The 15318-nt window shown below is 47.7% G+C and overlaps 2 protein-coding genes across 7 annotated transcripts in view; one reads left to right on the plus strand and one right to left on the minus strand.

Moving 5' to 3' along the window:
• The window catches only part of LUZP1 (leucine zipper protein 1), a 74151-nt gene extending 65176 nt beyond the window's left edge, over positions 1 to 8975 (plus strand). For 3 of the 5 annotated variants that reach the window (XM_010979840.3, XM_010979839.3, XM_031464310.2), the window contains exons 3-4: positions 229 to 3409; positions 4949 to 8975. In XM_010979840.3, coding sequence (XP_010978142.1) covers positions 347 to 3409; positions 4949 to 5104 — 3219 coding nt within the window. In that variant the 5' untranslated portion in view covers positions 229 to 346 and the 3' untranslated portion in view covers positions 5105 to 8975. The remainder of the gene's footprint in view (positions 1 to 228; positions 3410 to 4948) is intronic. The other 2 variants (XM_031464311.2, XM_010979841.3) reach the window with 2 other exon arrangements.
• A 1496-nt stretch (positions 8976 to 10471) lies between these two features.
• KDM1A (lysine demethylase 1A) overlaps positions 10472 to 15318 on the minus strand; it is a 54825-nt gene continuing 49978 nt past the window's right edge. For both annotated transcript variants that reach the window (XM_031464315.2, XM_064493941.1), the window contains 5 exons: positions 15062 to 15249; positions 14493 to 14607; positions 12590 to 12717; positions 11745 to 11891; positions 10472 to 10953 (listed from right to left, as the gene is read on the minus strand). In XM_031464315.2, the coding sequence (XP_031320175.2) occupies positions 10768 to 10953; positions 11745 to 11891; positions 12590 to 12717; positions 14493 to 14607; positions 15062 to 15249 (764 nt within the window). In that variant the 3' untranslated portion in view covers positions 10472 to 10767. The remainder of the gene's footprint in view (positions 10954 to 11744; positions 11892 to 12589; positions 12718 to 14492; positions 14608 to 15061; positions 15250 to 15318) is intronic.

Below are 15318 nucleotides of genomic sequence, written 5' to 3' on the forward strand. Positions count from 1 at the left end.
GCTGCCATTGGTGGTGGTCTTCATTAGGGTGAAACTAGGCATTAGCTTAATAAAAGCCATAAAGAACTAGTGTCTTCCTGCAGGTTTAGTCAGATTCATTCATTCAACCAATCTCAACGCCTGCTGTGTTCTAGGCACAAGAATTACACACGGTAACTCTTTACAGCTGGGAGCTGAAGTGGAGATCTAGATTTGCTGCCTGACGTGCTTTCTGCTTTTCTTCTGTAGACTGATAATGGTCCCCAGCTGCCAAAGAAGACTGTGGATGCCAAGAGAAAGGTAACTGTTTCTTACCCCTCGAGTGGAATTGGATGCCTCTAGGAACCCCCACTGGCTGTCAGTAGACATGGCTGAGCTTACGAGCTACAAGGATACCGCCTCCAGCCGCCACCTGCGCTTTAAGTTACAGAGTCTGAGCCGCCGCCTCGATGAGTTGGAGGAAGCCACAAAAAACCTTCAGAAAGCGGAGGATGAGCTCCTGGATCTCCAGGACAAGGTGATTCAGGCGGAAGGCAGCAACTCCAGCATGTTGGCTGAGATTGAGGTGCTGCGCCAGCGAGTGCTGAGAATCGAAGGCAAAGATGAGGAAATTAAGAGAGCAGAGGATCTCTGTCAGCTGATGAAGGAGAAACTTGAAGAGGAGGAAAACCTCACCCGGGAGCTGAAATCTGAGATTGAGCGGCTTCAGAAGCGAATGGCTGAGCTGGAGAAGCTAGAGGAGGCCTTTAGCAGGAGTAAGAATGACTGTACCCAACTCTGTTTGAGTCTGAATGAGGAGAGAAACCTGACGAAGAAAATCTCCTCTGAGCTGGAAATGCTCAGGGTCAAAGTGAAAGAACTGGAATCTTCCGAGGACCGGCTAGATAAAACTGAGCAGAGTTTAGTGTCAGAATTAGAAAAGCTGAAATCATTAACTCTGAGCTTTGTAAGTGAGAGAAAATACTTGAATGAAAAGGAGAAAGAAAACGAGAAACTGATAAAAGAACTTACTCAAAAATTGGAGCAGAACAAAAAAATGAATCGAGATTATACAAGGAATGCTTCTAATCTTCTGGAAAGGAATGACCTACGCATCGAGGATGGTATCTCTTCCACACTGCCATGCAAGGAATCGAGAAGGAAGGGCTCTCTGGACTATCTGAAGCAGGTAGAGAATGAAACACGAAACAAATCAGAAAACGAAAAGAACCGAAATCAGGAAGACAACAAAGTCAAAGACCTTAACCAAGAGATTGAGAAACTTAAGACACAAATCAAACATTTTGAATCTCTGGAGGAAGAGCTTAAGAAAATGAAGGCCAAAAATAATGACCTTCAGGATAATTACCTAAGTGAACAAAATAAAAACAAACTTTTAGCCAGCCAGTTGGAGGAGGTAAAGCTACAAATCAAGAAACAGAAAGAGTTAGAGAACGGGGAGGTGGAAGGGGAAGACACTTTCCTGTCCAGCAAAGGCAGGCACGAGAGGACTAAGTGTAGAGGCCATGGGAACGAGGCACCTGTGTCCAAGCACACAGCCCGGGAGCTGTCCCCTCAGCATAAGCGGGAGAGGTACCGAAACAGGGAGTTTGCTTTCAACAATGAAAACTATTCTCTGAGCAACAAGCAGGTTTCCTCTCCCAGTTTTACCAACAGGAGGGCAGCCAAAGCTGCCAACACAGGGGCAGGTACAGACAGTGGGACTCAGGAGACAAAGAGAACTGAAGATCGATTTGTGTCTGGCTCCTCTCAGAGTGAAGGGAAGAAGTCCAGGGAGCAGCCATCGGTGCTTAGCCGCTACCCCCCAGCTGCTCAGGAGCACAATAAAGTTTGGAAGGGCAACCCCAAGTCAGGTACTGAGAGTGGGTTGAAGGGAAAAGTAGAGAAGACAACACGAACATTCAGCGATACCACCCATGGATCTGTTCCCAATGACGTATCGGGGAGAGGTGACAAGGCTTCTGACACCTCCACTGAAGCCCTCTTTGGCAAGAGAGGGCAGGTGACTGGCAATGGAAGTCAAATAACTCAGGCCGCAGACTCTGGCAGTTCTAAGGCCATTGGAGCTCTGGCCACATCTAGAAGATCTTCCTCAGAAGGGCTCTCTAAGGGCAAAAAGGCTGCCAATGGCCCGGAGGCTGATACCAGTTTATCCAATTCCAAGGCTCCACCTTTATCAAAGTATTATAGCTCCAGAAGCCAAGAGAACATCCTTCAGGGCTTTTCAACCCCAAGTAAAGATGGAATTGATCAACCCGTAGCAGTTGTGATGGAAGACAGTGGTCAGCATGAGGCCTTGAGGTGTCGAGTCATCAAATCCAGTAGCAGAGAGAAGCCAGACTCAGATGATGACATGGACATGGTGTCTCTTGTTACTGCCAAATTGGTAAACACAACCATCACTCCAGAGCCAGAGCCCAAGCAACAGCCCAACTGTAGAGAAAAAGCCAAACCCCAAGGGGGACTTAGAACCTCCTTATTTGAGAATGATAAAGATGCAGGAACAGAAAGTGAATCTGGGAAATCTGTCAGAGCCCCCACCAATGCCGTGGAGCTCCCAGAGGCCAATGGTGCCGGGGTGAAAAGCCAGCGGCCCTTCAGCCCCAGAGAGGCCTTGCGGTCTAGAGCCATCATTAAACCTGTTATCATTGATAAGGACGTGAAAAAAATCATGGGAGGATCTGGAACTGAGGTCACACTGGAGAAACAGAAATCTACTTCCAAACCAGGGCCAAACAAAGTGACAAGCAGCATAACTATATACCCCTCCGACAGCAGCAGCCCGAGGGCCACCCCCGGTGAGGCCCTGCGGGAGAGGCACACATCCACCAGCAACATCCAGGTTGGGCTGCCAGAGCTCACGTCAGTTAGCAACCACGTCAGCTCCCCCTTTGAGCTCTCCATTCACAAACATGACATCACCCTGCAGTTCACAGAAGCTGAAAGAATGGGAGATGGGCCCATGAAGAACAGGCCAGAAACTGTGGTCTCTCGGAGCAGCATTATAATCAAGCCATCAGATCCCATGGAGAGGAACAGCCATGCACCCGCAGCGGAGACAATCAGGTGGAAAAGCCATAGTGCCCCTTTAGAAGTGGGCTCTTCAGATGCCAGACACGTTACTGTGCGGAATGCCTGGAAGAGTAGGCGAGACTTGAACTCTTTAGAAGACCCCCCAACTCGAATAGGTAAAAATGTGGAATCAACCAACGCCTACACACAAAGGTCTTCCACAGACTGTTCAGACCTTGAACAGCCCAGCTTGCACCTTTTTGAGCAGGGCACTCAAAGGGTGGGACACTCAGGAGATGCCCCCGAGCTCTCCTCCAGAAGGACCCAAAGCAGCCTCACCGTGTCAGAGGTGCTCACTCGTCGGAATCGGGTAGGAGATGCTGTCTCGGCCACAGCCTGGAACCACTCAACAGGCATGGTAAGTCCCATTTCTTTCTCTCTCCCCCCTTCCCCTTTCTCGTTTTCTCCTGTATCTTCTCCTTTGTTCCCCTCTGCCCTGGCCTGTGTGACTCAGGATTATGGAGACCATGCGGCTGGGAAACACTGCTTAGAACTGGGTGGTTTGAGAACTGTTGAAAATAAGATGGGTTTGGCCTTGAAGAAGGTATTTGGCAGAGAGCAGCATGAACTTCCTAAATTCTTTGTCTCCTCTATTTTGCCTTCATAGATGAAGGCCACAAAAAGAGTATGGCCTCTGTTCTCTTGGTTTGCCAGAGTAGCCAGAGCTCCCCTTATGGCCCCACAGAGCTTTGCCTAGAAGCACAAGAATCAGCTGCAGCTGCTGGAGGCTCTGGGTGAAAGGAGGAAGCTCAGTTCTCCTCAGCTTTCTGTAGAGTAGAGATGGAGCCAAGGAATAGACAGCAGATCTTTGCCAACTGCTGGCATATAGGGGCTGAGGAGAGCTAGGGCTCACAGTGGGCCTACTTTGATAAGCTTTATGCCCGAGCAACACTTTTTGTCCCAGACACCTGTCTGACGGCAGGGCTGGTTCAGTATGGCTTGTTACTGGATAGACAGATCCAGAATCTTCCCTTCTTTGAGGGTCAGAGTGTCAGCACAACATCTGAAGGGGAAGCCCCCAGGAGTGTCTTTCAGATGTGGCTCCTGTAATGAACGACAGGCATTTTTGACCTAGATACTGTTCCCTTCTCTTGAAAGTCAGGCAGTGACTGTGTGTTAACTTGAAACGCCCTGGGTCTTTACAAGGCACTTAACACTGGGCAAAGCACTTCCGCGCCATCTTGTTCAGTCTCTCCAACAGCCCTGGAATATGGGGGGGATATTAGCCCCATTTTTTAGATGTAGAAACTGAAGGTCAGAGACAGAAAGTGCCCTACCCAAGGCCACCCAGATGAATTACTGGAAGAGCTAAGATTTGAATCCAAGATTCCTGTTTCTAAATCCAGTGCTCCTTCACCCTGCCAACCTGACTTTCTCACTCGTGCTTGTATTCTCTGATCTGCCAAGAGCACTAAAAAGGCAGGATTCCAGCAGAAGAGGAGTGGGGAGAAAGTTGTCTAGGACTGGCTGTCTGAGAAATACAGGGCGAGGGGCACTGTGGGATACAGTAGGAAAGGCTTCTGGTCGTTTGTAGGTTGGGTAAGAGCTGTCCAGTTTCCTTTTCAGCTACTCCCCTGCCTCTGCCCCTGCTTTGGGGAGCACTCCAGTGCCCCATTCCAGGCCCTGTCCTTATAGGGCCGCTGTTCAGTGTGAGCCGCCCAGTCCACCCTAGGAGGCCCTGGCAGCTTGGAGCTGGGGCCCCGGCAGCTCGGAGCTGGTAGCTGGAACCTTTATATTGGCCTTCCTCCGGCCAAAGCAGATCTTTGGAGTCCTGCTGTGGTCTGTCTGCACTCATCTCCCTGGGCTGGTGGGGGGAGGACCACTGGGGTGGGTGTGAGGCTGTCTTGGTTCTCATTATTTGTCCTCCACAGCTGACTTTTGTCATTTATTGGCACAGGAGGAATGTGATGACTGTACACTCAGTGTCTACAGGCGGCTGCACAACTCCCTAGAACGGTCTGAACTGTCTGGGAAGCAGGGGCTGCCAGAGCCCGGGCGCGCTCGGGCTGAGGAACGGTTACGGCCAAGCAGGCCGTGTGCTGAGGAGAACTGAGCCAGCCGGGTGAGGTCTGCTGTCTCCTCTACTCCTGCTTCTCAGCTTTTCCACCTTCCTGCCCTAGAAGGATCCAAGGCCAGTTAGCCAGGCCAGACACCAGGCTGTGGCTGGGAGACTGTGCCAGAAAGCCGGGCTGTGGCTTAAGTTATTTTTTTGCCAGTTGACCAGAGGGTATCAGAAACTACAAGCTGGACATGGTCACCCAGGCCCAGCCTCCCCTGATGCATGAGTCTTCTCTCCTTGTCCCTGTCCCCAAGGTAGGATGGGCCACTTTGGCCCCCAAATGAGCAAAGATACAGAAGTCCCTTGTATCCTTACCACACAGCAGCAGCCAGTAGTCCTTCTCCACTCCTTGGTGGATTGTGTGTCACAGAGCAGCCCCTTCTGTGTGGTTCATGTTGACCCCTTAGTCTCCTCACCACAACCACATCACTGCTTGTTTGCCCTAGGGGCCTAAGCACCCACCAGCCATCAGCTCCATCTGGGGGGCTTCCATTTCTTCCCCTTTGGAGTTCCGCAGACTTTTACAGAAGAGGTCTGTGCTGCCTTTAAGGGTTTGTGGGACTACCCTTTAGGTTGAAGTTTCTCGGACCTGGCTGGCCATTGTTTCCTGGGGGCAGAGCACACAGGTACCCACCTACTGGCATGGTGTCACCCCTCCCCCCAACCCCAACTCCGCTCACCTTCCAGAGGCACCTGGAAGTGCACAAGCCTCATGCATCTCCTTCCCGGGGCTCCAGTAATGAATGCTGCTGGCCTTGCCTGCTCCTCTCCTGTGGCTGGAGACTTCAGGCTGACTTCGTTGTTTCCTCCTTTGGAATATTCCCAGACTAAACTGGGCCTGACCCAGCATACTCTGCCTTCTAGGAAGTGCCAGCAAGGGGGAAAGCGGACAGGAAGAAGCGATTTCCCTTTAGTCACTCCACAAAGCAATAGCTCCATGGAAGGCACGGACTTTGTTCCTCCTCCTCACCCCCCACGGAGGAGGTGTCGCACTTTACCAAGCTGATGCATTCCTACAGGAGAGGGCCCACGGTTTTCTGCAAACCGACTGTCAATACGATGACTTCATTGGAGGAAAGGTAATATGTGCCTACCAAGGGCCCCAGGTTTATACAATTCAGAATGCAGCAAACCTTTCAGGAAGCCACATAAACAAAAATTGATTACTTTCCTTATACCAGTGACATGGGGAAGGAACCATACGCTCTTGGCAGTGCTTTTTTTTTTTTAAACTGCATTCTCTCAGTTCAAAGAAGGGATCCCCTTTAAAAAGCTACCTTGATGAAGCAGACACTGTTCCTTCATAGTGAAAAGACAGCATTAGAATTCAGGAAAACTGAATTTTCTTCATGGCTTTGTACTTCCTTGCTATGTGACCTTAGGCAAGTCACCGTCCTCTTGGATCCTCAGTTTCCCTATCTGTAAAATGAGTTATTTGAAATGGATGGTCACTAGGGGTCCTAAATCTGGCATTCTAAGATTTTTTTCTATTTTCACTCTCCTGTGGGGAGGTGATTCTCACTCTCAGAAGGTACTGTCCAAATGGGTTTGCGTGTGTTCCCCCAACACCTTTGTTTTTCTGGGTCTTATTCTTTACAGTTCCCCATGTTTTAATGTCATGAGGATGAACTCAGAGAAGCTCCCTCGGCCCCATTTTTCCAATCTATGAAACAAAAGGGTCAGATTAGGTGGTCTCTGTGGCCCTTCGCAGCACCAGCCTTGCCCAGTGCCACACAGCAGGCCACGGGCTTTCCATGACGCAAGCTGGTGTGTCTCCTGTTCCAGTGCTGCTTGGGGCTCCTCTGCCTCCACTCTGTGGGAACCAGCGTTCACCTCACCCTTGTCTGCATCAGATCTGGCGATCCTGGAGGAGTCTTGGGGAAGTACCTACCTTTCACAGACAGGAGTGTTTTGCTCATACTTCCATTTTCCCGGAGTTTGCCAATCATGTGGCTTGCCTTTTCTCCACATCGCTGCCTCAGATGCTCAACTTAAGATGCTGTTTTCAAATTCTCTTCCTGCTGCTTTTGCTGAGTCACTGGCCAGAAACTAGCTCGAGGCTACAACCTCTCACTTGAAGTCTCCCTGCCATTCTTCACTGGTTGGCAACCCTGAGAGTCCAAAGGAAACAGACCTCTGTGGTGGTCAGCTGAGGCTAGGAAATTAGTCTGTGGCTCTTTGCTGGTGGAAAACAGGCGCCAAGCCATGCCTACAAGATCTAGCCAATAATTCCTGTCTTTGGGCGTTGGAGCCCTGGATTCTGGTGCTGTAGCTCCTGGTGCCAAAGTCTGGATCTTTCCATGTTTCAGCAGCACCAACATCTGCCACCACCCAAAATGCTCTATGGAAGAGGGACAGCTCTGGTGCCCTCTTGCTGGAGCTGCTATCTTAAAACCTGAGTGCAATAGGGTTTGATTGTAACAATTATTTCAGGATAAATATTTTGTTTCCTTAATCTGCACACTTTCTAGAGTCGCTGTAAAAAAGGTTTTATTTTTAAATGTCCTCAGCAATTACAGAAAATACCATTTGCAATAGCAAGTGAAGGCTAGAGGTTCAGTTCCTCTAGGCTTCAAATGGCTGGCAAGGCTGGCTCTCAAATTCCAAAGTTGGAAGGCCCATTTCTGAAAAGCAGCCTAGGTGTGTGACCGTCTGGACCCAGGCCTCACCATCAGGGGTCCTGGAGGAAACTTCCAAATGGGAGACCTGATAGTTGAATAGCTTGTCTAATCAAGCCAGATATTCCCACTGCCCCAGCCAACAACCCCACTTTTATGACAAGCATCTTTTGCAGCTTGGCTCTAACTCTTGAGTTTTACTGGCAGGTGTATGGCTGTGGGAGTTCCTAGTAAGGCTGGGGAACCTGGCACTCCAGAGCTGCCTGGCTGGAGGAAGCAGAGCTGGCTAAATGCCAGGAGCTGGTCTCCACCTGCTGCCACGTCTCTCTCACCACTCTGTATCAATCAATCAGAGAAAGCTGCAGGGATGGTGGGCAGAGAAGCCATGGCTGCTTTTGCTTCTGCATGGCAATGAAACAGAGTGTAGGTCAGACGTGGGTTAAAGGGATTTGCAGTGGGGCCAAGGACTCCAACCTCAGCCACGGGCAAGCTTGCACATAACTCACCCCCGTAGTGGGGTGTGGGAGGGTCTATACTGATCTTGGACTTGTCATCCTGGGGCCGTTTTAGTTCTTCATTTTGGTGGGTTAGTGCCAAGTGCCACCACTTCCCAGTAAAGGAATAGGGACCCTGCCTCTGAGTCCCCAGCTGCCTTTGTTGGTGTTTTGTTTTGTTGTTTTTTTAAATCGTTAATCTGACAAGACTGCGTTGAAAGAGCTGCTTTTAGGGATTACCTTTTAAATACCCCAGGTGGGGATCAGGGTTCTCCTCAAAGCCTCACAACCAAGATCATAGGAAAGGGGCCCTATTTTCCTGCTGCTTCACAGCTCAGAACATGTACTGAATGGAATGTATTTTTAAGAGAATATAGTCTATTTTTTTGTATTTTAAAGATTGGGAGGGCTAGGGAAACAGCCCTCAAACTGTTATTGCATCATAGGCCCCCTTGCCAGGGGGCATCAGTATCTTGTTGGTCCGCACCTACTTGCTCAGGCAGGTGCTCTGGTCTCGCCGCCGCCCCTTGGAGTCTAGGTGCAGCAGCTTCTCCTACATTCCTGCTCCAAGCCTGGGACCAAGGAGGCCGGACCCTGTCGCTGGAAACCAGGGCGAAGCCATGAGCAGTGACTCAGGGCTCCTTGGGTGCATGTGTATAGTTGAAGCTGCCTGTCTGCATGTATCCTCTGGCTCTAATGCTGTCTGTTGGCTCTGCAGCACAATATGTAACCAATAAAGCTCCCTAGTTTCCATGTGCTCTGTGTGCGTGTGAGTCAGTGATGCCATTTTTGTTGATGTCATCTCTGCGTACAACTGTTGCTATGCACTGGTGTGGCTAGTATGTTTCACTGTATTTTATTTAAAATACTCAGCCAATTACTGATGCTGTAAGGACTGGAACTGTAGCTGAGGCTTGGGAAAGGACATTTCTCAGACCCAGATAACTGGAGTTAGAATCATAGCAGCTGTTTCATTGCTACATTTTATTTTTAGGTTTATCTGTTGTCACCCCCCCCCCCAAATCATCTGTGTCTCAAGCTGCCTATGCCATTTATTTAAAAAACAAACTCTTTAAAAAGCACGTACCATTGGATCAGATACCCTAACCCCGCTGAGGTAACAATATTCATGGCAAAGCTAGGATTCAAATATAGGTCATATTCCAAAGTCAGTACACTTTCTACTACATGCTGCTCTCACCTTTACCTCAGTTACACCACCTGCCCTGATCCTGGTGCGCAAATTTTTCCCATAGCTGTCATTCAGTCCAAGACTGGGGGAAAATCCATCTTCATCTTCCAGTCAGACCACCAATGTAATATCCCTTGAATTGTACTAAGAATAAAACCTCATTTAAACTAATTATAGGGAAGAATCGACTAACAGGAGGAAATCCAATTTCCAGAAGCAGATTACGTTCATACACTTAAGGTAACACTGTCTGTTAGAGGCCCTTTGGAAGGAACAGGCACTGGTCCCTTTTTGTTGTAAAAATGTTTTAACCTTATGCAGCAAAAAGGACTTTGCAAATCTGATTAAGGATTTTGAAATTGGGGGAGACAATCTGGGTGGGCCTTAAACGAAATCACAAGTATCCTTATGAGTTAGAAAAAAGATCTGACTACAGAACTAGGGAAGGTGATGAGGGAAGCGGAGATTGGAGTAATGTGCTCTTAAGATGGAGGAAGGGGCCACAAATCAAGGAATACAGTTACTAGAAGCTGAAATAGGCAAGGAAATGGAATCTTCCTTAAAGTCCGCTGTGGCAATTTGTTACAGCAGCAATAGGAAATTAATACACCAGCTAAGTTACCTGAACCCTTGATCTCTTTAAACTTTTATACCAGTATTTTGGTCAGAAGTGGAAAGTTAGCACATACCCATGGAGAGAATCTGGTGGAATAGAGCCAGAATGGTCTGCCAGAGGCCCACCCAAACTTTGTGTCAAGTTTTGTGTTATCTGGAAAATTCATTCATTTTCCATATGCTTGACCTGCAGCTTCATACCCTTGGCCCAGTCACCCTACAACCCCAGTGGGGAAGTCCAGCCCCACACACCAGGAAGCCCTTTGCCTCTATGGGAACCCCCCCCTCCCCCAGCCCTATCTTTTGACTTGACCAAACCATTTTTCTCCTTTATATAAACATCTTCCTTATTTAAACATGGATAAAAGGCATTTTCAAAGGAGTAACACCCCTGCCTTGTATATATAACTCTAACCCTAAGGGGAAACAAAAAAGATAGGACTAATTTTCTATGAAGTTTTATTCTCAAAATATAAAAACTCACCACACACACAGGCTAGATGTTCTCGCAGAGTGCTTGCCTGCCTCAGTCCTAACGAAGAATGCAGACGCCCACACTAACGGACAAGGCCTACCCTGCTCTAAATCACCTAAAGGAGGCAACCTCCTTGGCTACCTGACCACCACGAGCCCAGATGCCAGGGTGAATTTCTCAGTGGAATCTAATATTGCTGGAAGAGCTTTGCTTATGCAGCAAAAGACATATGTATCAGCCTCTTCCCTTTGAATACATCTGTCTCACATGCTTGGGGACTGCTGTGCAGGGACGCCTGGAGTGGCCTGGCGAGGCAGGGTGTACATAGCCCCCAAGAATTGGTCTGCAATCCTTCCTGCTTCTCGCAGCCCACTCAGCAGAGCACCATGGACTGTCGCTGGGTAGTTACGGATTGTATGTTCTCCAGCAAAGAAGAGTCGTGGAATAGGCTATTTCGGGAAAAAAAAATTAGAGAAAATCAGCAGGCTGCAATATAGGCTTTTATTCCTGTTGTGTCTGAACTGCCAGATTCCTGCTGGCCTTTAAAGGCTCCCTCCTTCCATCTTCCTCCTGCTCACCCTAATTACTGGTCCTTCAATCTACCCAAAAGGGTCTCCCTTACAGCAGGCACCTTCCTAGAGCTGACAGAAGCAGAAGCACAGTAACTCACCCCAGCCTTAGTTTTAGGGTGATGCTTAACTGCATCGGTGCTTGTTTACTGGTTTATTTCTGGGGGATGCCCAGTTCTAGAGCTTCCTTTACTTCATGTAGTACCTACTAGGGGTTGGGGGTGTTCTGACTAAACTACAGAGAATACAGCATTTGTTCTTATTCAGGAAAACTTCTGCCCCTCAGCTCAGAGCAGGCCTTTTCTCAGGGGCATGTCCTGGAGGCCTCTAAATAATTGGGACCCTGCAACAATCCTATGCACCAGTACAAAATGGGGCACAATTTAAAATGTTTTTGGTTTTGTTTTTTAGGAAGGAAAATCTGAATAAGGGAAAAGTAATTGGTTTATACTCTGGACTCTTCCATTCTGAACAGACTACCTAGATTGACAAAGCCAATATATGAAAAATCAGATACAAATAATAGTGCTTTCTCTCTGCTCTTGGTTATCTGAAAGGGTCCAAGGACAGAATGACTCATATCTAAAACCAGTGGCATGATTTTTACCCTGAGATCCTGGGATTCTGGCTTGTTTCCAAATAAGCCCACATATAGTTTGCCAGTTTCTCACCTGTGGGGCACCTGGAATTGAGGGGCCAGGAGTGATTGGCTGAGCCATTAAGTCATAGTCATTTCCAGATGATCCTGCAGCTACATAGGAATAGGAGCCCCGGGCCCAGGGATCAGCACGCCAGCGAGACACCACAGTTTCCTTGGGCTAAAGGAAAAACCACAAGTGGAAGTTATTACTGGACACCAAGGCCAAATCAATCATTTTTGAAAGGTGGAAAAGCTGTGATGGATGGGGATTCAAGTGAGAGAGAGAAAGAGGCAACAGACACATGAGTTAGCCAGTGATGAACGCTGCTGCTGTAGGACCAAAGACAAATGCCTTCAGGCTGCAAGGGAGCCTCCAGGTTGCCTTCTCATCTGCTAATCCGATCTACCCAGGACTTGACCTTTATTCTCTTTCAAAATTCACATGAAGCAATACACCTTCTCTCAAAGGAATCATAAGAGCCTAAAAGTGTTTCAATAGGCCCAAAGAAAGAATAATAGAAAAAACTACCAAAAGATTCTCTTAAGACTTCCCTAAGGGAGTCTGGCCAGTGTCTAAAAGCTGGTTGTGGGGCGGAGAGAGGGCAGGGAGATGATTCCACAAGCAGAGACAACAGGCAAGACAAGCAAAGAAATGCAGCAAATACCCTTCTCAATCCCCTGCACCCCGTACTGGGGGCTCTTCTCAATCCCACACACAGGGCATGAACTCTTAACATTAGCATTAATGTAAACCCAGCATACATGCCTCAATTCTGGCTGAAACTCTGTGCTGACCAAGACTCTATGCTGCAACCTGAGACACATCAAACCCTGCTTTAGTCTGCCCCCAACCATCCCCACCTCCCACTTACTTACCTGGGGCACTGCACTGCTACCAAAAATCCCTTTAAGAATGGCCAGGCATCGGCCAACAATCACATCATCACTTATGTTTTCCATGATGCCAGCAGCTTCTCCTGCCACTAGTGCCAATAGTATTGGAGCTAGAGAAACAGAAAGGACAATTCCAGGGTTTTCCTATAGACTTTTCTCAAGTACCTCATCAGGTCCCACATTATTCTTGGCTGTCTGAAATCTGATGACCAACAGACATGCACCACTCATGCCAGAGACATGCTTCTGAAACAGCAACCTGAATTCTGTCTCCAGAAGGGAGCTGGCAAACCACAGTGAGTGAAGTGTGACTCACAGACTTCACTGCTTAACCTGGCAGAATACGGAAGTCCTGAAGATGCAATTTCAGACCTTGCTAACAAGTGTCCCTGCACTTCAGGCACAGAATTCTTGGACATCTCCATGACCAGGGCTGCATCCTTTTAGTTGTCATCCCAGGCCCTCCACACTCATCACCACCTTTACTCACCCATTTGGTGACTCTCTGCAACAGCCTTATGTGATAGGCACAGTAACAGATGCTGCGGGTATAAAAGCTGTAAACTAGACTATGTAGATCAACAAAGAATCACAGAGATACAGAATTATGAAATTATGATAAAAGCTGTGAAGAAAAACATAGGATGTAAAGAAAATGCAAGGACATAATTTAGAGTTGAGGCAGTGGAGGTATATGTGTCCTGAAAAGCCTCTTTGAAATAGTGACATTTAGGTCAAGACCTGAAGGCTCAGTAGAGTACTCCACGCTGGGAAGGAAGAGAAGGAGAAAAAAATAAAAGTACCCTAGGCCCAGGCCATGGCACAATGCAGAAGCCTGAAATAGAAGACAGCATGGTGCCTTTTAGGATTCCAGGAGAGGAGACAGGTATGCCTGGAGGCAGGGGAGGGGATAGACGACGAAGCTGAAGCAGAGAAGGGCTGGATTATGTGGCCTTCATGATGGCCATGATAATGAAAAGCCATCAAAAGACAAAGCAGGGGTAGCAGTCAGTGGTTACTGGCAAGTGAACAGGTATGAGGTGAGAGTGGCTTAGACTGGGGAAGAAGTAAACAGGTCAGAGAGTGAGGCTGGCACTGACAGGACATGATGGCCTGGATGGGGAGAAAGAATGAGTACTTAGCTATTACTGGAAGCAATGTGCTCAGGGAACAAGTGGCTCCTCTGTAGAGTTAGTGGCCCCAGCCATGTGATGGATGTTTCAGTATCAGGCAATGAGGAGTGATTGGAAGAACTGGGGTGGAAGTCAAACTGGTTAACTGATGTGTCTGCACTGTCAAAGGCCAGGCCTCCTGATTCTGCTGCATGGTAGCATGTCTTACATCCTTTTCTTGGAATGAGGCAGGGTCTAAATGTACTTTTTTTTCTTAAAGCTCTATATAGAATTAAGAGCAACCCAATGTCAGAAGAATGTAAAACAGGAGTTGGGAGTTTGATAAATATATTCTAAGGGAAGTGATCAAAGATTCAGAGGCAAATCAGATACAAAAGCCTGAGAATGAGGAATACAAGTTTCCCCTTCCAGGAAGCTTCCCTGGGCATGTCCCCACCAGCTGAGTTGATTTCTTTGTCTTATGTTTTCTTTTGCAGTGCCCTGGGCTCTCACTCTGTCACTCTACTTACTGCCCCGTTCTGAGACCGCCTCCCTCCTTACTGTATCCCCTACTAGGTCGTGAGCTCCTTGAAGGCAGGTTTTTTCTTTTCTTTTCTTTTTTTTTTTAATATGCCCAGCTCCTAGAAGGGATTTCAGGAATTGTCTGTTGAGTTAATGAAAAATCAAGACTATCTATTTGAGGAAAACCAAAATATTCCTAATTCTCTACTACTATAAGAAAATGCAAAAGATTAAAACTAGAAAGCAGTTACCTTTATAGAGGTTCCAGAAGAGGAAGAGCTCACCCCTGCTGGCAGTCGTACTGCCCACATGCCCGAACAGATTGACACTTGGATCCCAGAACACCCGGTCAAAACAAAGCACGACCTACCGTGAAAAAAGAGCACATGAGCTGGTGACAGCGCTCAGAACGTGGCTTTAAGCACAGCTGCGCCTCAACAGGAAGTACTTCTTCCTCAGACCTTATTAAGTAAGTTTCTTCTAATATAATATTATATAATATAAAATATGTAATATTAAATAGTAATATAAAACTCAATATGAGCCTAGAAACCCCTATTGCAACTGCACTGCTCAGAAGGACATTCATAGCTCTCTTTTTGTAGGTTTGGGTTTGTGAAGTGACCCCAGAAGACAGTCTTCAATGGGTACTTTATATGTAATTAGGCACTAAGTGAACGAACTGATAGGCCTCACTCTGATATCACAGAGCTGAGAAGATAGCAAAATGTACAAAAATGCGACCCTGTCTCCTGAGTGGAGGGCAGTAAGACTGGTGCTTGTACAGTGGGTGTGCAGAGAGGTGCCCAGGGCAGGTTACCTTGTTAAGGTTGCCAAATCCCATCCTCTGGACTGCAGATGTCTTCCACTCAGGAAGAGGCGGCACAAACTGAACAGCTGGTGGCTGCTGCTTCAACACACCCAGGGGAAGGGTACAGAGAACTGCATCACATTTATAAATAAAAGTCTGGCTCGTGGAGCGGGTATTCACAGCTATCACTTCACATCCTAGAGAGGTTAGAAAGGAAAGACTTTATTGGTGATAAGGATGATACTGACAAGGGTACTGAACATTTA

Source organism: Camelus dromedarius, chromosome 14, assembly GCF_036321535.1.
Source record: "Camelus dromedarius isolate mCamDro1 chromosome 14, mCamDro1.pat, whole genome shotgun sequence".
NCBI classification, from domain to species: Eukaryota; Metazoa; Chordata; class Mammalia; order Artiodactyla; family Camelidae; genus Camelus; species Camelus dromedarius.